The sequence below is a fragment of the Mycteria americana genome, chromosome 7, assembly GCF_035582795.1.
Source record: "Mycteria americana isolate JAX WOST 10 ecotype Jacksonville Zoo and Gardens chromosome 7, USCA_MyAme_1.0, whole genome shotgun sequence".
Classification (NCBI taxonomy): Eukaryota; Metazoa; Chordata; class Aves; order Ciconiiformes; family Ciconiidae; genus Mycteria; species Mycteria americana.
The window spans coordinates 50,254,419-50,282,403 of NC_134371.1; the positions used below are offsets into that span (position 1 = coordinate 50,254,419).

A 27,985-nucleotide genomic window follows, 5' to 3' on the forward strand; every position below is an offset into this window, starting at 1 on the left:
CGGGTAGGCCTGACTCCACGTGTAGGACTTGCCAGTCACCCCCTTACACATCTTCAATTACCGACGCTCAGGATGGCTCCGACACAGAGCGGAACATAGAAATCACAATGCAAATTTGATAGTTTTCCACTGAGCCACATTAATTCTCTAGATTATGGTGGAATTACACAAGGGATAATTTAGGCTCAGGGAGTTTAATAGGACTACACATATGCTTACAATAATTCATGTGCAAGAATGTTTGTAAGATTATGGTCCATGTTTCCAAGAAAACGGACTTTGTCTCTTCAGAGCTCTTTTCCCTTCGTTTCCGACTGAAGTCATCGGCGCATGTTTATGATATTACATGTGGTTGCTGAAGAAGTTATTACAATGTCACAAAGAGGATTATGATTTCAGGTGGGGAATAATTCTCATACAAATCCTCTTTCCATACAAACAGCCTTAGTAATAAGGAATGTAGAAAAATAGGGCAAAGATAAGAGATTTACACATAATGAGCCAGCTTGCCCAGTATGCTCCAGCTGCTTTGTACTGCACTGATGGGTTTAAATTTGCTTTGTGTTGTCAGAGTGATGCAAAACAGAATGTGTTTTTAACTACACTCAAATATTTCTTATACAACCTTTTCCCGCAGGGCATGAGCATATTACTGATCACAGAATAAATGGCAGCAATCACCCCAAAAAGATTGGTAGCTTTCTTATCAGATGTTCAGTATCAGCATAAAAACACCAAATGGTATTTGTGTCCTGCTCAGATGAGGTGAAAAATAAAAATGCTAAATGATTTATTTGAAGATAATTTAAACTTGATTGCCCAGCAAGAAAATATTATGCCATATTTTTGTCTGCTACTAATCAGGACCATTTTATTTCAAAATTGATGAAACCTATAATTTATGGAGCTGAGAAAAGCATACCAATTGTAAATGTCTCAAACTTCCCAAGCCACTGTGTATTGTAGCAAAAATGATTGAGAGCATTAACAAATAAGGTCCTGATCCAACTTCACTTAAGTCAATGGAAACATTTCCAAGGACTTCAGAGGATATTGAATCTAGCCCTAAATCATATCTTCTCTGAGGTCATGAAAGATGAGTTTATCCCAACATGAATGTCTGAAAACTAATGAACTTTCATTATGTTTATGTGAACCGCCATTTCCCTCACCCCATTCTTCAGTTTCCTGCTTCTCTTGCACAGTTTCCTTTTCCCAATGGGTAGTTCAGGCAGTTCTGCTTCCTTTAATTAGGAACAGCCCCGGCTGTTTTCGTTAGAGGCTCTGCAGCAGTGGAGTGGTTTAAGCTGAGCTGATCCACAGCACCACAGTATAAAACAACCTTCTGGCTGCCCTGCGATTCCCTCAGCACTGTTACAGCCCGACGGAGCTCCCGCCGCAAGTCTTTTGAAAGAGCCCCATTCGTTTCAACTGGAGTTAGACCAGACACTTAGTCCTGAATTTTTGCTATGAAAAGCAAAAAATTTCTGGGGTATACCAAGTAGGTGGCTAGGTGGGCCACAGCTCCAGCTGCCAGTCTTACAGACCGCTGTTCCCTACCCAACCAGTCCTATCAGCGGATGATCTTCTGATTATTTTTTGTTTCAAATTTGTTGAAATTTAACTGTATTTGAAAGGTTACTTTGTATGCAGGGTTACAGGAACACTGAAGGAAACACAGTTCTGTATTTTTGGGTCAGTACTTCACTCAATGAACCAAGTGTTGAATCTGTACTCTCTTCCAAGAGTGGCTTCAGCGCCAAAGCCAGCTGTGGCCCACCGCTCGCTGCCAGGAACGAACGGTCCCCGGGCTGGATCTGGTGTAATCCCACTGGTATGCCCAGCATGCCAACCTCACTTTCCTGCGCTTTCCAAAGAGGGACGGGACTCCGTTCGCACAGCAGACTGGCCGCCCTCCCCAGCAGCAGCCAACACAGCCCTGCGTTGGTTCGCCAGTGCCGCAACGCAGTAGGGGAAAGGAGTGACCCGCACCACAATCCGGAGGCGCTGGCTCTCGCAGGGTATCATGCCCATGACAGACGGTGCAGGAGAACGATGAGCTGGAGACGAGCCCATCGTCCTACTCCACCTTAATCTCACTGCAACGACTTGTGCACTTTTTTCCGCCCCCCTTTGCACTACCTCCCAGCGTTATTCAAAGTCTCCCGTGATTTTGTAACCTTTTAAAGGAATTTCAGAAGTAGTTCAAGCCACCATGCAGTGCAAGAGAGCTGTTCGTGTGAGCGGCCAAGGCCTTTTCTGGCAGTCGGCCCCTCCCGCCGCCGGTCACCCCGCGGGCCGGGCGCGCCGAGCCCTCCTCTCCGGCGGCGGGTGGGAGCCCCCGCTCCCGCGCCGTCCGGGAAGGGCCCGAGGAGAGGCATCGCCCCGCAGCGGAGAGCCACCACCGTCCTCCCTGCCTTCCCGGCTCCTCGAGCTGCTTTGCCAGCGCTGTCACCCCGGCCCGGCGGGGGCTTCCCACCGGCAGTTCCCTAGCCGGGGGCGGGGGGCCCGCCGTGAGCGGCCGGGCAGCACCGGGCCGAGGGAGCCGGCCCCTCACCGAGAGCCCCGCGGGGGCGCCGCTTCCCCGCGCCGGCCCTCGGTGGCGGCGGATTCCTTCCCGCTGACGTTCCCCCGCCCCGGCCCGGCCCCCCCGGGCGGCACCCGGCGGCGGGCGGGGCGGGGCCAGGCGGGGCGGGCGCCCCTCCCCCGCGGCCGCGCGCCCCCTCCCCAGGCGGGCCGGGAGGGGCTGGCGCAGCCCCGCGCCCCGATTGGCGCGCGGGCGGCTCCAACGGCCGCGGGGAGGGCGGCGGGGCCGGGCCGTGAGGGAGGGACTAGAACTTTCCGCGGCCGCGGGCGGACTCTCGCCTCAGCCCGGAGCCGCCAGCGCCTGCGACCAGCGCCCCCAGGCAGCGGGGAGACCGCCGACATGACCCACTTCAACAAGGGGCCCTCCTACGGGCTCTCCGCCGAGGTCAAGAACAAGGTACGGGCAGCGGCGGCGGGGGGCTCCACCGGGCTTTGTCTGCGCCGGGCCGGCGGGGGCGGGACGGGGCGCGACGCGACGCGACGCGACGCGAGGCTTCGCTGCCTGCGGCGCCCGGCGGGGACCCCGCCCGCCCCGCGCGGTGGCGGCACGGGAAGGATGCTCCCGCCGCCGCCGCCCCCGGGACAGCGCCGTCCTCCGCGGCGCCGCTCGGGAAACTCGCTGCCGCGGCGGGGGCCGGAGAGTTGTCAGCGCCGAGCGGACCCGTGTGCGGCGCCGCGTCCCGCGCTGCCGCCCGGGCTGCACCTGCCCGCGCCGGCAGCCCTGGCACGGGACGTCCCGCGGGCGCTGTCCCCTCTCCTCTCGCCGGCACCGGGCGGGGCGCGGCGTCGGGGCCCGCAGCCGTCCCAAGCCCGTGCCGCGGCCGGCGGGGCGGAGCAGGTCGGCGCGGCGGGCAGAGCCGGCCCCGCCGGGGCAGGGCGCAGCCGGCTCGCGCCGAGCCGAGCGGAGCGGAGCAGATGAGACTCGCGGCGCGTCCCGGCCGCCCGCGCGGCGCATTCCAGCCGCATGACATCATGGGCACGGGCGGCGCGCGGCCAATCGGCGTGGGCCCCGCACAGACCGCGCATTGTCTGCCCGGCGCGGCCCCGCCCCGCCCCGCCCCGCCCGCGGGGGCACACAAAGGCGCGCGGGGGCGGCCGGCCCCGCGCCTCGGGGGTCCTCGGCCCGGCGCCGGCGGAGCCTGCCCGGAGCGCTGCGGCCTGCTGAGAGCGCCTCCGGCAGGGACGGGAGAGCTCCGCGCGGGGGCTGCTGTGACAGGGGCTTGTCACAGCACCCGGTGCCTCGGTTTAAAACGGCAAAAAAGTCACTGCTGACAGCGAGCGAGCCCGTGCTGCCGGGGAGGTGCGCGCCTTTTGTGCGTCGTGTGCTGAGTTGCTCTGACTTGTCCCTGATTTTTCTCATATTCTGTGGAACAAAAGGTGCTTACGTTAGTGGCCTGTTACACAGACGGCTACCTTGCAGCGAACAATTACCTGGCAAGAGCAAAAACCTTTGCAATAAAAATTACACCGGTAAACAACTAAGGATAAGTTGGTGCTCTGTGTCTTTATTCACAGGCTTAAATTCTAAACGTGGTATTTAATAACTGGTTATTTCACACACATGTCTGGTTTCGGGCTTCAGCAAATCCCCAAATCCTGTTTTACTTGTGGCTGAGTAGACAGGGGAGGAGGGAGAAAAGTAGTTCTCTTTAAACACTGTAATTTATGCAGCAAGGCTAAGTTAGTATGTGAAAACTTTACAAAATAGACTTCTTTTGTTTCTTTATTAGCTTTCTCAGGATGATTATGAGGTTCTGCCGCAAAGTTTGATGACATCATGTAACCAAATGTCTTCCAGAGCAATTGCTTCCAACGTCTAAACTTAGTGATTTCTCTACACTGTTACAGTCTAAAAAAAGACAATAAAACATATTGTGTTTTACTGCATGTGAATTGGGAAGAAAGTAAATGCTCTTCTACTTTAAAAAAATATCGACAGAATCATATGGGCTTAGCAGTGATCCCTTTATGGGGACGAGACGGGAAGAAGTTCTTCATTCGTTCTTTCAGTTTCTTATTGTCATCAGCTTCCTTAGGGCCTCCTGAGAGGAACTGTTCCAAGCCCGTGCATTAACAGAGGGTTTGAAACTGTTGTATCTCATGCCTTTATGCAAAGGGCCTTCTACTTTATCTTGCTGAGTGTCTGTTATCTCACTCACTTTCTCTGCTTTCTTCAGTGCAAATATTGTGGAGGGATGGATGTTCTGTGGCAGCTTCAGTCTACTTGTATGCGGGCTTCTGCTGCAGTCCTTGGAAATGTCAATGCAGCAGTGCCATAAAAAGTTATTCAAATGTGCCAAAGACAAATGAACTCACCTCCTTTAAAAAAAACAAGTGAACAAAAAAACCCGACCAACAACAAAAACTCCAGCAAAAGATATAGCTTTGAACTTTGAGAATGTTGCTTTTACTGTAAGAGATCAAATTTCAAAGCAATTATGTTATAGACAGATACATTGTGTACCTCCTATCTAGTAGCTTGCATGGGTCTGTGCATTAGATATGTGTCTGTCTGTATAATTCTAGAGGGTCAGAGAATAATGTCTTCGTAAAGATCAGAAATTCCTTTTTCCAGATCTTTCTGTCTCATAAAGATTTGAAGAACAACATCTAGTTTCCAACTCTTGGTGGACCATTTTTTGGTACGAATCTTAATCACACTTTCTTAAACACTGACCTTCGTGCAAACTATTGTGTTATGTTTTTTTTTTTTTTAGTGTGGTGTTGGTGTAATGTTTGTAAGTAGCTGTGGTACCTCCCTGCTTGAATAATGGTGAATGTTAGATGCCCTTGTTTAAAATTTTCAGTACTAAACCCCAAGCAGTGTTTTTCTGCAGAAAACAGACGTGTTGATAGCTATGCTGCCTGAGGGCCCAGCTGTGCTGGGCAGAAAAGTCTCTTGGTTTTGGTTTTTATTCTTTATTTTCTCATTTGGCATTGTATTAGTGTTCAGAGAGACCTTTTGTTTGCTTTGGTATTTGAATAGATGAATATAACATGTCCTGATGCTTTATAAGAATTTTGTGTAATTGATGTTCAGGATTCTGTCTCTAAGCTTAAAATCTTTGTTTAGTTTGGTGTTTAGGGCTTTTTTTTTTTCTTTCTTTCTCTCTTTTTTTGTTTTTGTCCTTTTGAGGCTCCACCCTTGTCTTGTTTTGCTCCTTACCTTAGTTCACACTGATGAGGTGTCTGGTCTCTGTTACGGATCTCTTTTCCTCGTTCCTACAAACAAAGGGTGGAATTTGTGTACTGGTTCCCAGCTGTAAGGAAGCTTGTCTGCATGAGAAATGTGTAGGTAGTCAAACTAGTGTAATCCCTTTGAAGCTGATTCCCTGTTTACTTGAGATCACAGAAGATACTTGATCCCAAACAAATATTCAGTGAGGAGCCCTTTAAGCTGATTGAAATGGATAGTTTCTTCTGCAGGCAATAAATAATTTTCTTTTTAAGCAATGGGAGAGTTTCTGCAGTGCATGAGGTTAGCATAGCTTGAGATGATGATGCAATTAGATAAAGCTACAAACTAATGTTATATTTGTCTCTGATTTACAACTGAGGTAGGTAAGAAATTAGCAGAAGCTTTTGCTCCATTGTCTCACTGCATAAGGTGTGGAGCAAACAGGAACGCCAGGCAGGAGGAGAGGTTCCAGTTCATTCAGCTGCTTCCTAGTGACTCCACCCTTCCCATGGCAATGGTATTTGTATCAGGCAGGCATTTATCTTCTCCCCCCTCTTACGTTTGATACACTGCCAGTTTCATCTCCATGTGAAAGGAAGGACGGGCAGAAATATGGTCTGTATGGGGAATTAAACTTTGCATAGCATTTGGTTATCCTGTGTCTTCACTCTAGTCTCTGACCTTTCTTCCAAGCCATCCCTCCATCAGGAAGCTGGCACTGGTCAGTACCATTTTCCAAACTTTTTAAAGACACCAGAGTAACTGAGGTAAGTTAGTCTGTCCCTGCAGCTGCCACCCTGAAAGGTCAAGCGCTAGCGATATGGAAAAGGAAGGGAAACAAACTTTTTAAACTGGAGGCTGGTAGACAAATGAAGCCTGTAAACAAAGTATCTCTTATTTTGCAAGTGTGCAGGAGGGCAGTAGTACTTCCTGCTTTCCTTCACAAGGGCAAATATGAATTAATGAAAAAGAAATGAAGTCTGTGGTGAATAATACTAACCAGTTTTAGGTATGATTATTGTGTTCCTCCTGAAACAGCTGAGGAAAAGATTCTTGTACTGTATTTCACTTGCTATAGGCCAAATAAACAGATTTAATTTCTTTGTCCAGAAATTACCCTTTAATGAATGTTTTTAACTGGGAACCAGATTTGAATCATTAACTTTCAGAGTTTTTAATTAGTGATTTAATAGCTAGATGAAGTTTTGGCAGCCTGTAGTTGGACTGTTAGGCCCTCTCCTTCCTCTTTCTCACCCCTCCTTTCAAAACAGTAATAATACGCTTTTCCTTCTTAAAATGTAACTGTTCCTACTCTACACTTGTTTTACCCTTCCACACTTCCTGTAGACTATTTTCCTTTAGCAAACCTTTAGGTTTGCTCACTGAATTTTATGACCCTTATCTAAGAATGTTTGCTGGTGATAAAGTATTTCTATTAATGTTGTGTAAAAGGATGTAATAGAAATGAAGACTGTATTGGATAAAGGCAATGAGAACTTATGCTTGGAGAGCACAGGTGGATATCTTCTGTGATGATAACTGACAGTGTAGGATTTCTGCATTCCTGATTGTCTTGTGCATAGAAGTGTATATAGCTTTTAAAGAAGTAATACCTTTAATTTAAAAGTTTTAAATTAAATTCAGGTGTTTAGTTTAAAATAAAATCAGCTTGTGTGACCTTTTCCATGATACAAATCCTAAGTTTGTTGCATGGAGAATAAATTAAAAAGCCAATATTTTGATTCTAACTGTCAGAAATATTATAATAGAAATATATACACTGAGATTTTACAAAGGAAATTTCAGAGGAAGTAGCAGAAGCGTTTTACAAGATCAAACATTAAACTTCAGTTTGCTCCAATTAATTCATGGTTTCTGATAGTTGATCATAGCTCTTGAAGTTAACATTCACTAGCTAAATATCAGTTTCAATGTGCATAGCACTGAAACTTTTCTCTTTGTGTCCAATTTCTGTATTTTTTCCAAAGAACTGTGAAATTTTTTCCAGCTGTATCCAGGCTTTAGTAACAGATCTGCAGTTCAAATGAACAACTTCATAACTTTATTTGTTATATTTATTGTTTTCCAGAAATCTCTCAGTGTGTTAATCCTCAAGCATCCTATTTTTTTAATAGCTGTTCCCAAACCTCCTTTATAATTGTAATACACAGAGGTGAATGAAATGCTGAGTGAAAACTTCTACTATAGGTTTAGTCAAGAAATCTATCAACTAGATGCACAGAATGCATTCAACATAAGAGAATAGTACTTAATGGTACAGTTTTGATAACTGAGGCAACAGCAAAACTGTCCGCAAGAGATAAATATGACAGTGGAATAATTCCATAGCTAAACTTACAGTCAATCAATGTTTGGCACAATAACTACATGTGTCACTTAAAACATATTAGTGATATAAACAATGAAAACTTGTATTTTGTCAGTCTTAAGGTGTTTTTTTTTTAATGTATTGGCAATCAAATGATGAGAATTCTCCAACTTATTTACAATATCCCTGCTGGTTACTTCTTTCTGATGCTTAGTTTTACCTTGACTGACAGTATGAAATTTCAGTAACTTGGGTTCAACAACACTTCCTAGAAAATGGTCCTGCTGCATGCTTCTCTCCACTTCCAAATCATGCAGTGTTACTTTTCTGGGCAGAAGCCTCTTAGGCTTCTGAGAACGTGTTTGCCACCTCAATTGCCGAAACATGCATTTAGCCTTTTTCTGGAAATTTTGCAGAGGATTTTTTTTTTTTAAAGAAACTCAGTGAAACACTAGCTTTATTAAGCTGTAGTAACCTATTAATTTGTATTCTCCTAGTGTAAGATCCCCTGTGTGAAGAGTTCTCATATTGATTGAGAAGTGGTGTTAATGCAGTAGCCCTAATCAATAGCTACATGTTTTGGTTAGTTTTTTTTTCTTAAAGGAGGAAGTGGAGCAGTGGAGAATCATAACTGCAGTGTCTCCATTCATCTTCATCCTTTACTGTCTACCTCAGTGTGTCTGCTCTGTCTATCTTTATGTGTCTAACCCATTTTCCTCTTTCACTGTTGCTATCTCAGGACAGGTCTGCTCTCTTGAACATGTGTCAGGTATAGGTTTCCAATTCTGTGGCTACTTCAATAGAAGTATTCATACTTCAACAGAAGTATTAATACTACAACAGTAATAAGTAGACCTACTGACAGGTACAAACTAATGGTGATGCAGCCTATGTAGCATTGAGTTGACAGTTCATACCTAGGATACATCTCTTTTCATGATAAGCAGAGGCAAGTAGTTTGCCATGGAAACACTTCCCTTGCCAGCAACTTGGATGTTAGCACCCCTGCCATCTGCTTAAAGCCTCCTGTGTTTGTCAGCCAAGCATTGCCCGTTCTGTGCACTTGCCCAAGCCCACGAACAAGGAGACTTGCCTTCAGGAGCCCTTGCACAACCCCCACTAGGCAGGCATACCCTATATCCAGTTTCATTGTTCGGTAGCCCCCAGGTAGGTGAAATGAAACAAACCTGTGAAAGTGGCTACCCTAGTGACATCTGGCAGTTGTTGCTGTAAAACACTGACACAGGAGTTAATTTCTTTTTCCTCAATGGTTTAAATCTCCCATAAACCTTGGCATGTCATTGCCAAGTTGACAGTTGTCTTTTGGAGTCCTCATGTGCCTCAAAACTGTTGCTTCGAACAGTAGACAGCCGTTCTTGAACTGAGGGACATGTATCACTGCCCCGTGTTAAGCCCTGTGCGACAGATGTAATTTCCAGTTCTGTCTCTTGGCTTACACCATTTTTTCTAGGAGGAAGGTGATGAATGGCATGGCATAGCCGGGATTAGCTACCGCTGCCCCATGAACATCAAAGCACAGGGGGGACACTAGACCAGTCTGCTCCCCGACATGTGTGAGGACAGCACAGATAAAGACTGCCAGTGCTGCTGCCAGCAAAGCATGGTGCCTAAGTAAATTAAGAGTGAGGATGTTTGCTGTGAACTTTTGTTACATTTAACCTTAGGAACACTGTCTGCACTTTCAAATTTAAAGCACTTTCTGTAAATTTATAAAATGTATTATAGTGACCTTGTTTCTGGTGGATTAATACATTTTTAGTAGAACTTATACTAGTGATAGAAAAACATAAAACTTGCTGAGGTTAATGTTTAAGGGTGTGGGATAAGCATCAAGCCTTGCATCCTTTATGTGCAAGCTCACAGTATGCCTCCCATGGCCAGAACACCTCTGAAGAAAGCAAACTGAGTTTGACAGAGTCATGACAATTAAATGGGATTAGTAGTCTCAGAAAATAAGTTTAATTTGTATTACAGTATTGCTCACTTGTTTAAATGTACAGATGAATATGCTTTTTGTGTGGTTTCAGAGTTAGCCTTAGTTTAAAATTTAGAGAAAAATACCTATTATATTTCTGTTGCTGTTGCAATACCCTTAAAAGATAGATGGATGCATGCATGGTTTTGGGATAATGGCACATCAGTGATTTTTTTTCTCACCTTAGCTTTTTTTGTAAGAGCATTAATTTGAAGGCTTTTTCTTACCTCTGAATAATTTGTAATTTGCCTTGGAGAATAAAGGATAGAAACTTCTCTGTACTCAGAATTGTTAGCTTCTGTAGCTACGTAACACTGTATACACTGCGCATCTGACACATCCTTTTAAGGCAAACTTTGTAGAGATTCCTGTCCCCTATGGAACTGTACAGGAAAGGCCTTCAGTAAAAACGGGCTTGAGGCCAGGACACGTAGGGCAATTCGAAACAGATTTTTTCTAAGTGAGATCATGTGAAAATCCTTCTTTTTTTCTTTAAGAGGGCTCTTTTGCTTAAAAATGCTTTTTGTAAGTATCTGATTCTAAACAACTGTTAACCTGTATAGCTATATTCAGCAGCAAATGCTCTCTTTTGGGTAAATATTTTTGGGTTTGCAGTAATGCCTCAGAGTAACTTATGTTGTTGTTTCAATTTCGTGGGATTTAATTACAGTGTTTTTCTCAAAAACAGTTTTGACTTTCTTCAGGTGGGTGGTTCTGTGTTTGCATTTTTTTTCTTTAAAAGAAACAAACAAAAAAACCCCTCAACAACCCTTCCCCTCCCCCCCACAGTGCAGAGTTTTGTAGATATTAGGAGGGGAGACATAATTAATCTACTTATTGCTTATATAAAACCATCTCTTACCTGAAGCAGATATGATTCTGGATGTATAAATTACAAAGACTTGAAGGCGTTAGTCACAGTGGAGGAGCTGGCAGCGAGAGGAGACCATTACAGCGAGGCATGAAGCGCTGCTGTCACAGCTACGGTCTAGTGCCCTGCTTGGACTCTCACCAAACTGCCTTACCCAGTCCCAGCAGCTGGGCCAAGCATGCTTTAAGCCTTGGGAGTCTGAACTGCCTCTGGTCACTGACCCTCACTCCCTCCTGGAAACTGGACTTTAACCGTTTGATGCCTTTGCTGCTTCCCTTCCAAGTCTTGACCTGGTCTTCTGGGGTCTAAACGGGAGTTTTCTTGATGACTTTGTTTAGGCAGACATTCTTTTGGTTACAGAGTAATCTTTAAAGAGGTATAGTGAAGTGAAACTGTAGGTGCCTTGTGCGTACACCCTGCAGGACTTGAGTACCAAGTCTTTTCCTAGATTTGGGCAAAAACTAAGTATTTCTGCACTTCCTTGCCTTCGTTTCCTTGCTGTTCTGAAATGCTTTCATGAAGCTGGGATCTGATTTACTGCATCAAGTCCTAGCTGGCTGAATTATAGATAGATTCTAAACAAGTCTTCCTACCCTACTTTGAATGTTTGGACCATGGCTGTTCCCAGAGTAAAACCGGACGTTACTACTATAAAAACCTTACTTTGCTTTCCTGCTAAGAAAGCTCTCCTGTTACATTGCTTTCCTGTTGATATTTCCACTACTACAGCCTCATATTTATAGACAGAGAGCATTATCTTAGTATTCCTGCTTTTGCTTGAATAAGAGTAATTTAATTGAAGAGTATTTTTCTGTTGTCTCTAATCAATTGACTAGGCTAGAAGCCTTGCCAGCAAAAGATAAGGCATAACAGACACCTGCATTTGGGAAGGGATTTGGTAATATTCAAATGTTCATGGTGAAAGCCAGCTCTTACCTCGCTGCTAATGGGGGCCCCACCAGAACATTTCCCTTCTGTGCTGAGCATGGACAGAGCACAACTCGGAGCTCAGGCCAGCACCCACCAAGCAGAAGGATGCGCTGGAGCAGGACCTGGAGCAGTACTGTGGCTCCTGTTGAGATTCCCACCGCCTGACCAGCCCAAACTGCCACTGCTTTATAACACTTAACTTTATAACTCTGCGTGGGATCAGTTTGAAGTTAGGTTGCATATTGTATCTGAAAGTTGATACAGTGTTAAGTCAATGAAGCATATGTAGTTCAGACACATATCTAGTGTTCTAAAACTGAATGTTCTTTGCTTATTTTTGCAAGAAGTTGTTCCCTTACCTTGCTGACATCATTGCATTAATCATGCCCCAATAAAAGTAAAAAGTACAAGTAACTTTCTAAGAAAATAAAGACTTGCCTTTTTACTGTGGTCTGTCTTGATAGCATCCTTTATCATTAATAAAGGATGGTATGAAAATGTTTGTGATATGGAAAGGTACTTATATTTGAAAGAATCTAGCAAGTTTTAATAAAAAGAATTAACAAAAAAGCTGTGAGATTAAACATCACAGATAAAGAACTGGTCTTTGAATGGATGGAAAAGAATTGGAACAAAACATAACTAACAAAGTTAGAGTTCAGTCAGGGCACCCAAGCATTTTGTTCTGCAGAAGAATGGAACCTTAAATAATAGAAGATTGAGACCTCTCTCACACTTCATTTGCAATACAGCATTGCCCACACATACTGCTGCTTGTGTATTTCAAACCTACAGTGAATTCAGGTGTGCAGCATAGTGAGACTACAACTTACCTTGTGGTATCCAGAGTTTTGGATGCAGTGCATATGTGCATCCCCTACCTGCCTTTGGCAGTGCTAACTGTTCTTCCTGCACTTGCTTAAGTGCTGAAAAATGTTGATTTAGAAGTTACTACAGTGTTTAACCAGAACCTCTTACTTAGGAGTTTGACTGTCTTTCCTACTTCAGCAGTAGTACTTTCTTTTGTATTCAGTATAAGCTTCAGTATAGCAGGCTTATGGCTCGATTTTTACATAACTTAAACTACACTTTCATTAAATAAAAGGTTGAGCTAAAAATTCATCTAATCATAAACTTTAAAAAAAAAAAAATACGTCCAGCTGTCTGCCATACAGATTTTATGATTTATATAGAAGTGCCTATAGGAACTATGTAAATTTCAAATACTCTGTCTTACTTTTCTTAGACTTTCTTCAGTAATCTTCTAAATTTCAATTGTAGGCCTTTAAAGATGGATATTATTACAAAATCAAGTAAACATTTTCTAATGTGTTTGTGGTCATGACTTTTTTAAAATAACACATTAATTGTAGATCATATTCTTCTTATAACTTTTATGTGGTTAAAGCACAACTTGCCTGGGGGGCCATATCAAAAATATTTTTTGATGTTTCCTGGAATATAATTAACATTGTGTGTCACCTACTGAACTTTACCTGGTCAGAGATATACCCAGGAAGGGGTGGGGTGGGGTGGTGGAGGGCAGGGAGCAGCAGAAGCATATTACTATGTTTCATTCGTTGTGCTGAATTCATTCTTCCCATTTTTTTTGAGGTGGTAAAGCAAAACAGTAGCATGAAGCAGGTGATAGGCAAGATCTTCTAAAGCTTAGGGTGTGAAATCTGCATTTCTTGTGCTTCTGCTAAGAAAACTAGATATGAGGAAAATTACCTTAACCAGAAAAATGTGCTGTATGTGAATTCAGAGATTTTGATCTGCTACCTGTATGAAATATGTACCTAGGAAGACTTTGCTATCTAGTAGAAGCTAAGGAACTTCTCAAGAAATCACGTCTTTCACCTAAATTACAAAACCCACAGATTGAATAATTTTGTGCAAGGATGAAGTGGTAAGAATGAAAGAAATCTGTATTTTTCCTTATGAATACTTATCACAGGCACCTCAGTTAGCCTGTTCAGCTAATGTGAGTTCATGGAATTAAATCGGAGCAGGCTGACAGGCGACCAAATACAATCAGAGCAGTCAGTGGGAAACACTGAGCACTGGGAAATGCCTGTTACCTTCGGACCTGCCATGTCATCTGGTTCGTTTTTCAGTCAAGCCTATGCCTGGGATCACAAGTGGCAGTGAACAGTCAAGTGTCTGAGCTTATTGGGTGGGAGGAATGGAGGTGTGAAAGCAGCAGAGTCTTGAGGTTTACCTTTGAAAAAGGTACTGAGAAAATGCAGCATGGACTGTGCCTTTGCTGGAGAGGCAGAGGGAATGTGCATTTTGAGTAACATTTAGCAAAGCTTGCACTGACAGACTTCAGTTTTCTTTAGCTAACTTTTTTTGAGAGGTATGTTTGAATTACTAATTAGCCACTTGCTACTGTAAAACACAATCCCTTTTCTTGGTAAGTGAACAGGGTTTGAAGAGAAGAAAAAAGGTGTGGAGAGAGACTCAGACTAAAATAATCAGATTTTGTGGTCCTATTTGGAAGGCTAAGTTGGAAGACTTGTCAACACAGTTGGGCCTTGGGGAAGGGCTACAGAGTCACAATACAGTTTGCTTGTAACATGACATATTTTAAAAGCTGTTCTATTGGGGGAAAAATAAGTAAACTTGAAAGAATATATAATTTCCTGGATTGCTGTAGTAGCAATAGATGAGAAGAGTACTCTCAGAAAGATACAATGGTCATTGATGTTACTATTTCTGTTTGCAGGCTTGGTCTAGCCTCTGAGAACTACTATTCCACCAGAGTTATAGTAGAAGTTGTCTCAGGAGACGCTTCCTGGGTTACTACTAGGAAAACTAGGTTGTTTTCAGATTTGTTGGGGTTTTTTTTTTGCTGTTTATGCACCACATCATTCTGTTAGATTATATTTTTTTTTCCCCACAAAACAAGATCAACTAGGTATTACTGAAGTCTGTCAGTACAGCAGGTTACCAATATTTTCAGTGCAGCACTCAGCACATTGTTTCAGAAGACGTCACTGCCAGTGATGTCAGAGCCTGCCCAGATTTGCTGTGTCATACCAGAGCTCAAGCCAGTCATACTGGGGGTGGGTTTCAAAGCAAGGAGAATCTGTTCTTCTCAGGGAGTAACAGGCTTTTGTTCACTGGGTTGGATCAACACTGTCTTAGCTGAGAAGAAACTTCATATCCCAGTGCTTTTTTAAATGAAAACAGCAATGATGTCAAGTAATAGGTAGTGAATATTACTGAAACCACGTTCTGCAAAGAAATTTAAACTGTTCAGCAATATACAGACTAAAGATACAGTGCAAAGGGACTTGATATCAAGAAGTATAATGTATGGTGGCAGGACCAGAAGGTGCTACAGTTGAAAGCGGAAGCTGACGACTATGGAGAATTGGAGTTATAAGCCAGAAAACTGTGACTGACAAGAAAAAGTCAGGACAAGAAATGTGAGAAAAACTGTGAGAACAGATTTGAATGGGTGAGAGTGTTGCAGTAATACAGCTGCAGAGAATGAGAGGGAACCGCTATTCAGTCCAAGGGCAGGCATACATCTGAGTTGTTAGTGCACTCTGAGGGAAGAGATGGTGGTGGTTGCTTCTTGAATAGTTCGCAAGCTGTCACAAAATCATACTGGACAGCCAGGGAGTAGAACACTTAGTTCTTCCAGCCTGCTGATCTGGCAACAAACGCCGTGCATGACTACAGGTATCTTACTTGTAAGATGACTTGGAAACTTTGAGGCATGACCTGTCCTTACTTCACAGAGTTTAAACTGGTGCTGATAGGAAGAGTGCCAGGAATTTGGGATTAATGCTCATCCATCCCTCCTTTAAAGATTGTAGCCTAAATTTTGATTTACAGAGAAGACAGTGAGATGTTGGCAAGTTATCAATTATGCTACACATAAAATAATTACACATAAAATACTGTTGAATATTAAATAAAATAGATACAGCTGTAAAATTTTTGTGCTAAGTAGTGTAGTGTGATATAGTGAGATCTTTCAATATTAGTGTTAACACAGTATGTTCTCTGCGTTTCTGTACAACAGTCCATAATGACAGAAAAAAATACATGTTCAAATACCAGAGCAAACTTAATGGTGGCTTTCAGTTTTTGAAGTACTTTCCCCTTTGGTTTTCATCTAGATTTTTACATTCCCTTTGCCTTTGGGTTTCTCCTGCACAAACATGCCTCCTCTGACATTTGCTTTTGCACGCAGTCCTGGTCAACATAGTGAAATTAACAGGGAATTTTAATTTGTCCTTATGATGAAAGGTTATTGGGCTGGTAGCTCAAATGGCAAGAAGCTCCACTTGACAATAATCTTAGCACCCTGTCACTCCCTCTTCTCACCCACTTTCAGTAAAAATCAAAACCTTGTATTTTCCCCACTGTCTTAGGTTCTCTGTCTCCACTTAAAGGGTATGCTCTTTATTTATTCTATGACTAAATAACCACTGTGTTGGCAGACAACTAGAACTGTCCTGCAGAAAAATACTGATTATGTCCTTGTCACTCTCACTCACCTCTGAAGCTGAACATTAGGTATATACAGTAATCTGTTTACACCATAGAATTTTTACCAGAAAGTTTTAACTGAGTTGTATAATTAAAAAAAAAAAAAAAAATCTAGAAAACCTTCCTTCCTGCTTATGAGAAGAACGGTTACCGTTCTGTGCCTTTTTCTTGGTCATTGGCATAACCAGTAAGCTCTTAACACTTTTTGGGCCCAGACACTTTGCTGTGTATATTTTAGATGTGAGATTCAGAACTGTGTTCCAGAACAGCAGGTGATGAACAGAATGGGGCAGCTCAGGTGCCAGTAGCTGGAATTCTGGATAATAATTTGGGACTGGCTAGGTAATCTGTCTCACTCCTGCTTCTGAGGAGTAAGGGCTTCTGAGAGCTTCTGCCTTGATACCAGGAGATAATTATGCTTTCATCTTTCCCCATACTATCATAAAGCCTTAAAAAGGGGAGGGGAAAGATCTCATCGCAAACTAGTGCTGAGCAAATGATAAAGAAGTATCAGCATTGGTGTCTTTGGCCTCTGCAAGACAAACTGGTTCTGAGGGTAGTACTTACTTCAATGCAAAGGATGTTTGTAGGCACCACCGAAACTGTAAGAATTCAGTTTCACTCTGTTCCAAGCTAATAAAAATGGAAAAGTTGATATAGGAACAAATTGCTGCTTAAAATTTAAACTGTACAACTTTAGGTCTTAAAAGCTGGAATTTTCATTTAGTTATCTTTATTTGCTTTCAGTAGTTTATGACCTAAATGTGTAAAAGTAATATTAAAACCCCTGGCTAGACCTGGATTAAATTCAGTATGAGATGAATATGCTCCCACACTTATTAGAAATCCAGTAAGCTTTATCTACTTGATCTTTTTTTGACTGAAAAATCAGTCATTTTGTGTCACTTTAAGCAAGGATATGGGCCACCCCAAATTTCTCCCTGTGAAGAATATTAAGATCTAAAACTTAGGGCTTTGTTTATTTTTCTGTTCACCTTGGTGAAAAAGTATGTGTGTAACCTCTTTGTATACTATCTTGGAGTAAAGTCCTGGGTATTTCTCTTTCTGTACATGGCCCTGTACTTTATTTACCTTGGAAAACAGTGACATACAACCTATTCTGCTGCACTTTTATATGTATATAAATCTTGGGTTTTGTTGACAAACACAGTTCCTGTGATAGAGTTCTTCACTCACTTTAACAAGCACATGCTTTTATTGTTAAAGCTTTTGACCAGAGAGCAGTTTCTTCAAATGCTTACTAGTAGTTTAAATTTAGCGTGCTGCACATTAAACATCTGACCACTGCTGTGGGGGCATAAAGCCTGAAGCTTTAGTCAAAAGTTTAATCAGAACTAAGAATTGCGAGCTGTTGTGACATGATGGGTAACTTTGAAAGTTACATCTTTTATACCTGCTTTTTACCTTACGAAGCTTTCTGTTTGTTAGTTCCAGTGACTGTAAAAAGCTATGCAGTGTGCTTAAACTCTTTCTTGAGATACTCTTACAGTATTTTTCCGGAGTAGCAGCAAAATAGACAGCTGAACTCTTAAACTGGAGATTTGGCATATATGTAGCCCTTAGTGTACAGTGTGTACTGTGTAATTTGGAAAAGATTAGTATAAAAGGACAACTGAAAGTCCATATGATATCATTTATGGTGTGAAACACTGGTTAACATCATCACTCAAACTTAGCATGCTACAGGCACACTGAGTAACTTTAATGATCTGTCTGTGTCCCTTGAAGTTGGCCAGCGTAACTTCATTTGTTTCCAGGAATCCATACACTTGATAAAAACAGTGATGACTGCTGTTCTTGTACTACAGATTGGGGGGGGGGGGGGGGGGGGGGGGGGGGAGTAGATATGGAAGCCAATAAGAGTGAGAACCCTAAAGACTTCTGTAAGTGTGGCTATTTTAATCTTTCTTGGCAAGCATATCAAAGAAAAAAAAATGGCAAAAATTTTCCTCATTTAATACTAAGTGCATTCCATATTTGAGATTACAACTGAGCTGAATATTAAATTGCTACCCCCATTGCTTGGGGAACTTAGAACTAATCGGATGGAATTTTATCACTTCTGCTGAAAAATATTTACTTTATGTTGGAGTACTTTCACATGTGTTCAAATCTTGAGTTTTTCAAGAGGTTTTAAAGTGTCTTAGGGTATCACTACTGTGCTTGTCTAGAGATAGGAAATAAAAAAAGCTTATACAAGTGAGGAAACTTGTCTTATTGCCACTGAAAGCATTACTATTAAATCTGCTGATTCTCTGAATTGTCTTCACTACTGTACTGTTTGACTTAAATATGGTAAAGTTTTTGTTTTGATTTTTGAAATGGTGGGAAACTAGGTTACAAAAAGTGAAGTGTGGTGATAGTTTCTTTGAAAATTATACTCAATCCATCTGAAAAGCTAAAGACATGAAAACTTAAGAATCTGGTTTTAAGCATGTGACAAGAAGGGGTTGAACAGGGAGGGTGACAGGTCGGGTACTACCAGAAGTGAGGCATTATGCTTACTTTGAATTCTTAGCTCTTTTACTCCCGATGGCACAACCAGAAGTTATATAGAAGTTATGTAGCGCTAAGTTAGTGAATACTTCATATTTTCCACGTGTCTGTCAGAGTTGTTCCAGTTTTCCTTTGACTGCTATCTACGAGGGGAAGTTGGAAGCTTTGATATAAATGAAAAAATTTTATGGCTTTTTCCATTACTACTAATCAACATGCCAACATTTGATCCTTTATAAGTACTGAACTTTCATGGAAGATACTTAAATGTTACAAGTTCACAGCAAAAGAAAACATCATCTACTAAAGATGAAAGCAGTAGCTAAGCAGCTTCATTCAAAGTATTCATCACTGGTGCCATGAAAAAAGCTATGGTTTCAGAACGCTGTAGAAAAGATTCAATTGTTGCAATGGATATAAAGATTTTAGAAAAGTTTAAAACCAGATAGCAGGAAGCCAGCTGAGAGAGGGTCTGATCTTTAAAATGTGTCTCTTGCTGGCATGATCACAGACTTAATTTCCTCTTTAAAAAAAAAAAGTGATTAGCAGTACTTAAAAATAAATGAAGTTGCAGAAAAATTAGTTGTGGAAAGACAATTCCAGTTGTATTCCAGACAATTCCAACTGCAGGATGGCTAAACTATGACTTAGCATTTTCTTTAAGCTACACTGAAATAGAAACCGCCTGAATTTTCAGAAAGCATTATGTTTGTTACATTTATAACTAAAGAATTGTGGAAGAGATTAGCTTAAACCCCGCTCTGCACCCACATGCATGTTAGAACAGTGATTTTAACATAGCATGAACTGTCAACATACAAATGACCAGCCCAAATTGTCTGCTCTCTTCTAACTGGACAATCGGAACATACTAAGTTCTGGCCTTTCTACAAATCCTGTTTTTCCTTTTGAACTGGGGTACAGAAATGTATTATCTACTGTATGTCTTGTCTGTACATGTCACGTAGGATTTTGTGGGTGAGATCACTTTTGTAAGATCTCTGTAGGTTCTGTAATGTGTAATAAGAGTATGATGCAATGTTTCATTCTTCTGGGGATGTTTTGGCATCTTTCTCCTTTGCACAATTACTTACTTTCACACAAAATACTTGACTCAGTCATGTCCAAGACTGCAGCTCTTCTATAAGTTTGAACAAGCTAGTTGAGTTCTGCCAAATGTTCTGGGGGAGACAAATTAAGGCTGTGATCACATAAGCCTTGTTTCCATAGGAAATAAAAATAGCCATGAAAAGTAATTTGTAAGCTAATCACCAGGTGAGGAAGGAGAAAGATGATAACCAGTTTCCTCATACACCATTTTCAAGATGCTAACCTTTCTGGTAGCCCCTCAGAAAAGGGGCTATCCACCCTTTACTGTTACTAACATCACTGTAAACAAAGAATGTGGTTGCACTGCTTTGCAGCAGCTTCCTCTGTGGAGCTGTGAACTTCAGCTAGCTTTTCTAGTCTGCTTCTCATCTAGCTATCTAGTATCCAAAAGGTGTGATTAAAAAAAAAAATAGTATTTTCCTCACACTAGGCAGTATTACCTGAGCTTTCATCCTTTTTTCTTCAATATAAAAAGGGGTATCTTGATTATTTTAGACCAGCATTGGTCTAAGCACTGAAGTACTTGTTATCTTGTGCAGAATATTGCACAAAATTTTACACCTTAATCAAGATCTGAATAAGAGAATGGGTTAGGCCATTATCTTGATCTGTAACTAAGGCACCATAGCACCACTAGTACAAATAGTCTAAGGAAAATAAGTATTACTCAGACAAGTTTTTGAAGTAAAGCCAGATATACAGGAATTTTCCATTCCCCTTCAAAGAAAAATAGAGAACAGAATACTGTAATTTTTAGTTTGGTCAGTTTGGAGTTGGGGATTACTAATGCTAGCCAAAATGTAGCAATTGCCTCTATCCAAGTAATTCAGATAGGTTGCAATTATAATCTCATGCAGTATAAATAGCTGCTAATATCTGGCCTTTCTGGGCTGAAGTCTAAGACTATACGTAAAAAGTCTGAAATTTACATTTTGATCTGAATGTTAATGGCTTTACATGAGTTTCTTGTTAGGAATTTGTAAGTAACTGGTAGTAGCTGAGCTGATTTTCCATTAGTTAGAAATACTGCAAGTACATTCTGTGCTTGCCTGTCAGGTTTCTCACAGTAGCTCCCTCATTCCCTGTCTTGCTCACTGACCCATGCGGGACAACTTCTAATGAAGGTGGAAAAGCATTGCCAACCTCCGCACTGGTGGAGTTTATTTACGCCATAAAATCTTGTGCTCAGATAACTTGGGGTTTTTGCAGAAAAAGTAGCAATGCTTTCAATGATAAAATCCCTTTTCTCCAACTCTCCAATATTGAAAAGTATTGCAAAAGTAACAGGTTTAGGCTGAAGGAAGTTTGAGCTGCTTTTCAGTCTCTTCAGGGGAGGGGAACGAAGGGCAGAGAGTGGAGTGTGGGCCCCGTTAGCTGCCAGCACTGTTGAAGCTTACCAGTTTTAAGCATTCCATTCAGATGGATTGATTTCTAGTGACTGAAGCATAAACTGACACACTGAGTAGTGAAGTCTGAACATCTGGAAAAGGAGTTTGAAGTCACCTTGCTAACAACTCTGGACCTCTGTTTGATGCCTTTAACTTCAAAGGCCATTGCAGGTTTTCTCTCTCTAAAGTAACACTGCAGTAACTTTGCAATTAAGACATGAGATCACAGTTTATTCCATCAGAGTCTTCCAGCAAGGCCAAAGAAAAGAGAAATAGCAGGCATACTAAAGCTTAAGATTAAAAGAGCCACACACACAACCTCCAGAATCCCCAGCAAGATAACTGTTAACGTTGTAGCAACAAGGGAAAAACTTACCAGGTCATCTCCGTTAATCATAACCTAGCTAAAAAAAGCAAACCCACCATAATCTTTGGCTGAATAACTTTGAATCTATTATATAAAAGTCCCCACGTAGAATCTACATCTGAGCAGTAGTACTGATGGCATGGCAATTCAGAATTCTTGTGTTCATAACACACTATTTCACTTTTGTACTTCCTGCTAGAGTACAACTTGGGTAGAATTTTTTTCCCCCCTTCAAAAAAGTCATCATTCTTCTGCAGCTGTCAAAAGACTGTTCACAAGCTCCAGCAATTCGTACAGTAGAAAGAACTGTTAAGTGCTTCAAAGCACTATTTGCAAATAAACATTTAGTAAAGTCATAAACATTATAGTAAAAGGGATAAAGACTTACATCTGTACTCTGATATTTAAAATACAGTACTGGATAAATGCTATAGCATATTCTTTGAAACAGATTTGGGGGGAAAGAGTTGCAGTTTTCTCTCGTGAAGTAACTTTATAACTGCTTGTGTTACAGATTGCCCTGAAATATGACCCCCAGATAGAAGAAGATCTGCGTAACTGGATAGAAGAGGTTACAGGGCTGAGCATTGGTGCAAACTTTCAACTGGGATTAAAAGATGGCATAATCTTATGCGAGTAAGCATTTATTAAGTAACCTTATTTTTAGCAGTTTTCCACTTTTGAGGAACTAAGGAGGGACTTTCTGAAGATTCCCCTTCAAAACACATCAACTCTGATAGTCACAGATAGATGACAGTAGGGTGGGAGACAGCTTCTTTGAAACTGTGGAAAAGACTGAAAACTTAAATCTCCTTTATATTTTAGCAAAGATTTCTAAGTATTTCTAAATTTAATGGTGAAGCTCTTTTCTATAATAATCAAATGGCACACAAAAATTTTTACGGTCTGTTAGACTTGTTAGACCTGAGATCTGAGCTAGGCACTCTGTATAAACCAAAAAATTAACCATTTTGATGAAACTAATGCAACTAATAAAGCATGAGTGAAAATATTATATAATGCCTGCACAGATGGTATAAGGATGAGATTTATTGTTTAAGCATTTCCCTTTTTTTCACCTCCCCAGGCTTATAAATAAGCTGCAGCCAGGATCAGTGAAGAAAATTAATCAATCAAAACTAAATTGGCACCAGGTAAAACAAAAAACCCCCCAAAACTACACCTCTAACCCCTCCAACCCCCAAACAGTTCTTTTGTTCTGTATTAACAAATTTGCTGTGAATATGGTACACCTTAAATCTTAATAGCACCAAGTTTTGTATGTGATACGTACGCAACAGTTGAGGATACGGCATACATGAACAGCATTTAACAGAAAGCAACTATAGCTGAGGTGGCTCATAAGTGGCAGTTGAGTAATACATATGTAATAGTAGTGCTTCTAGGCTTTTTAGTGCTGTTAGGTGAAGTTTCAGATGGAAGAAGAACATAGAGCCATATAGCAAGGCCTTTTTCCAAGTAAAAAAAAAAAAAAAAGCTGTTAACTTTTTTATTAAATCACAACTGGAGTTTTCCATCCAGGCAGTGCTGCAAGGTGTTAGGTGAACAGCTTGCCTGTACCTGGACATTCGAGGTCACTGTACGAAGTGTCCTCCTGAGAAAGCAGCTGGAGAGGATGGGGAAGGAAAGGACCTGAACAGTCTCAGAAGAAATGGTTGTGTATCAGAACTCAGAAAACAATGTGGTGCAAACTACAGTATGTATTTTATTTCAGTATATCCAGATTTGATTTCTTACAAGTGCCCTCTCTAGCACTTCCCCCCCAAGGGACTATCAAAGGCAACATGCATTTAGGACAAGCATTGGAAGGGTTGCTGGTTAGAGTTGACTGCCTTTACTGTTGCTGGGTCTAGCTTAATACTGCTATGTCAGCCTCTTGTTTTTATTGGCATTGAACACTTCTAAATATGGTGGAGGATTTTTTTTTTTTTTTTTAAGTTTTAATACATCTTAGGACTTCGGAAGGAAAGATGAGATTCAGTCCTTAGTCCTTGTACTCCATCTTGCTTTCCAATTTCTACGGTGCACAGTGCTAAAAAGTACTAATAAACCCCAAAAACTTAGCTGAATTTGTCCCAGGAGGTGAGCAAGATAGTATCTTCAAACCAAGTTAAATGTTCTTACTATCCACATAGTTATGTTTTTATTTTACTCAAAATTATCAATTGCTGAATTCAAATAGCGTGGACACTATGTCAAATTTTCCAATTTGAAGCAGGTTTTAGATTAGGATTTCTCTTGGAAGGGACACAGTTGAGGCAGTCTTGTCATCTAAGCCCCTTCTAACAAAGTATATGATACTCACTGATGGAGAGATGCCAGGCTAGATAAACCCTTAGATTGATTTCTAAGTCAATATTAAAACTAATGAAAAATAATCTCAAACTTCCTACCAGTCACTCTTAACCACGCTGTTTTGCCCAGTTTGCACAAGGCAAAGAACTTGTGTAAAACAAGCAAAACCAACCAACCAACACCAGAAAGCTTTAAAATCACTTAGTGTCTGAATTGAAACACTGAGTAGAAAACTGGCTTTTTTGTTTCTGTTTAGCTGGAGAACATTGGGAATTTTATCAAAGCCATCCAAGTCTACGGCATGAAGCCACATGATATTTTTGAAGCAAACGATCTTTTTGAAAATGGAAATATGACTCAAGTACAGACTACTCTAGTAGCACTAGCAGGTCTGGTAAGTATTTGTACCCCTGGAATTGGCACAAATCCACATGCCAGTCCAGATGCACATGCACCCTTACCACTCATGTAAATACAGAAAACAGCACACAGCCTGTCAGGAGGGGATAGATACTACTGTGAGTCCGAGATACTGCAGAGGTTGCACTTCAGAGGGCTGTGTCCTACCTCGTGCATCCAGGGAAGGCTTGGAGTTCAGAGTTAGGATTCCTGACTGGAGATGGCCTTGCTCCAGAGCTACGTGTGCATACACAGAAACGGGGAGGCTCACAGGAGAACACTAATCCCTGCAGAATAGCCTTCGGACAAGATACTTGGGTAGCTTTGGAGTACCACCTTCAAATGGCATGGGGAACGGTTACCTTCTCTCACCCCTGACACAGAGAGTTTCTCATAAGAGAGAAACATGCTTGTGGCATCACTTGAGAGCCAGGGTTAGGGCCGTAAAGCCAGTGTTCCAGTAGCAGAAAATATACTTTAAACACTGAATACTCTATTTTCCCTCTCCCTAAATAGGCAAAAACTAAAGGTTTTCATACTACAATTGATATTGGTGTCAAATATGCAGAGAAACAAGCACGAAGTTTTGATGCAGGAAAACTAAAAGCTGGTCAAAGTGTAATTGGCCTGCAGGTAAGTATGAAATTCAAGTTTGCAGGTAATCTGTTATATTTGAGAACAACTTTCTTGTTTTGATTAACTGATATATTGTTTATGCAAAAACAGCTGCAGAATTACAATATATTCTTGTTATGGAAGGAGGTATGAGGTTTTCATGCTTGAAAGCAGTTGATTGGCTTTATAAGCTGAAGTGACTGCCTGGAAGGTTTTTCTGTTTGTTTTAAATCTGCAATAAGAGTGATAAGGAGGAAAGGAACAGCTAATATTAGCAGTATCACCTCTGTCCCCTAAAGTGCTTTTAAAGTAGGAGTCTTTGGATAGCTAAAGCTCCTTATACGGTAGAAGCTTTTTTTTCCTCTCTACTTTCCTTAATAGTCATAAAAACCAAAATAACTGGCATAAAATCTTAAAATTCCTGTGGTAGAGAAGTTGTGGCAGTGTAATTGAATCATTACTGTCCAGGGGAAAAGTTAATTATTACATTTTGATGCATACATCCATTCTAATTGCACATGCAGTTGGGCAAATGTCAGTCACTGAAATGCCTTAGGATGAGAGTTGCCTTTATTTTTCCTCTTGAAGCTCGGTATGGAGAAAGGGTAATTTATTAGAGGTAGTGGTCAAGCTACATGAGGAAAGCATGCACTGTAATTACTTTTTCCATCAGCCATCACAGTTACCAACCATATTTGTTTCCTTAGACTGTGCTTGCTGTACAAATAAAAATCGCTTTTTCTGTCCACCTCTTCCTTCCTCCAATAAAGATGGGCACCAACAAGTGTGCCAGTCAGGCAGGCATGACTGCTTATGGAACTAGAAGACACCTCTATGATCCAAAAATGCAAACTGATAAGCCATTTGACCAGACGACAATTAGCCTACAGATGGGCACTAACAAAGGAGCCAGTCAGGTAAGCAGGACTGCGTGGTGACACTTGTAGAGGGGATACAGCTCAACCTGGGAGCGCACAGTGGGATGGAAGAGTCTGTGAGTTGCGTGCGGTAGCAGAGTCTAACTGGCAGCAGTGAGAGGGTACAGTTCAGCTGTGCTTTTATGCAGTAATTGAAGAACTTAAGTTTTTTATCACTATCCAGTGTGTTCTGTGCTGAATATCTTAAGGCATAAAAATGACCTGGTGCTTCCGGCTGGCTGTGTTATACCAGAAGAAAACAGTAACTTCAAGTACTAACTCGGCAGAGGCAAAAAAGAAATTGCTTCCTGGGCACTACCTCAGACTGAACACTTAGTATATTCTCTCCAAAGAGGGAAATAAACTGGACCTTTCTGCAAGGACTTTCTTCTGTGACTTACCTACTAGTGAACACATGCTGCTGTGCTATATTTTTTTATGCTTTAATTGCTACTTACTAGCACTTCCAGTAAGGTGTACTAGTTGTAATCATAAATCTAGTAACCACAGCTCTCGACCTTCTTACTGAACCTCTACAATCCTGTTTTATTAGGCTGGTATGCTGGCACCAGGTACCAGGAGAGACATCTACGATCAGAAGCACATATTACAACCTGTGGATAACTCAACTATTTCGTTACAAATGGGTACCAACAAAGTAGCTTCACAGAAGGGAATGAGTGTGTATGGGCTTGGACGACAAGTGTATGACCCCAAGTACTGTGCTGCACCAACAGAACCTGTCATTCATAATGGCAGCCAAGGAACAGGAACTAATGGGTCAGAAATCAGCGATAGCGATTATCAGGCAGAATACCCAGATGACTATCACGGAGAATACCAAGATGACTATCAAAGAGATTACCATGGTCAGTACAGCGACCAGGGCATTGATTATTAGCTTGGCATCAGAAGTTCAGTATTAGTCCATTATTTTATTCAGTAAAGAACGAAACTAGCCTTGTGGAATTGTTACCTGTCTTTCCTACACACTATGCTTAATGTACCTAAAGAAATATTGCCTTACATACATTCCTTTTTCCTTTCTCTGCCCTTTCCCTGTCTAGTTGCCTTTAGTGCTGTAACAGTTGTAGTCTACAGCATAAACAATAACTGCATATGAAGTAAAAGGAATACTGTGAAAGGGGGAGTGCTCTTGTACAGCCAGGTCGTCTAATAAGGAGCTATGCATTTTCACAATCTCTACTTAAGTAGGTATTTACATACCACATTAAGCCTTCATTTTACATATTTACAGCTTTTCTGTTTTCCAGATGAGATAAAAGAATTTCATGCTTAAAGTTAAATGTGGTCTTTGCCAATTAAATCTAAGACATCACATTAGTGATTTAAATATCATTACTATGTTTCTAAGGTATTGTTTGCTAATGGTAAGTCCTGCATTAGACATAAGTGTGCATTTGTGATTGTGTATTCATTCCATTATCAACACTGACCAAACTTAGAAATAGTTGTCTTACTAAAAAGGGAGCTTGTACAAAGTCTTGAGCCAACAGAAGTCCCATGATTGATGGTGCATTTACCTTTTATTGTGCCATAATATATCCATGTAGAAATGCTTTTTCTTCCTTGAACTGTATTTATTGCCACACTTCTCAAACTGATCCCAGTGTATTTTTATAAATAAATATTTTTTCTTAAAGGTATGTGGAAGATCCTGTCTCATTTGTTATGCTACCATTCTTAAAGATTAGATGCCACAGAAATTATTCCCGAATCAGCATCACCTTTGCTTGTGTTAAGGGTAATGTAGAACTGCTGTCTGTTGCAGTTCGGGTTCTTTCTTTTCCGTGGGATTTAATCTAGCAACCTTGTAAAAACCTCCTGGGAGTGAGTGACAGTGACTTAACAGGAAAGGAATGTAGCTCCTTTACAGCAGAGTTCACTTCCCTGTGCATGACTGTGAGGTTATGACCAGAGATCCTTCGCTGTTCAC

The 27,985-nt window shown here is 41.4% G+C and overlaps 1 protein-coding gene across 1 annotated transcript; it reads left to right on the plus strand.

Annotated features, from left to right (window-relative positions):
• The first annotated feature begins 2,818 nt into the window (after nt 1-2,818).
• On the plus strand, nt 2,819-27,695 carry CNN3 (calponin 3). Its single transcript, XM_075508324.1, has 7 exons — nt 2,819-2,983; nt 22,296-22,417; nt 22,869-22,935; nt 24,354-24,491; nt 25,013-25,129; nt 25,882-26,028; nt 26,582-27,695. The coding sequence occupies exons 1-7, from the start codon at nt 2,927-2,929 to the stop codon at nt 26,927-26,929; spliced, it is 996 nt and encodes a 331-aa protein (XP_075364439.1). The 5' UTR covers nt 2,819-2,926; the 3' UTR covers nt 26,930-27,695.
• The last annotated feature ends 290 nt before the right edge of the window (nt 27,696-27,985 follow it).

Coding starts and splice junctions, on each gene's coding strand:
- CNN3 (XM_075508324.1), top strand. CDS start 2,927: ATGACCCACTTCAACAAGGGGCCCTCCTACGGGCTCTCCGCCGAGGTC. Junction 22,418..22,868: donor GATGGCATAATCTTATGCGA/GTAAGCATTTAT, acceptor TCACCTCCCCAG/GCTTATAAATAAGCTGCAGC. Junction 22,936..24,353: donor CAAAACTAAATTGGCACCAG/GTAAAACAAAAA, acceptor GTTTCTGTTTAG/CTGGAGAACATTGGGAATTT.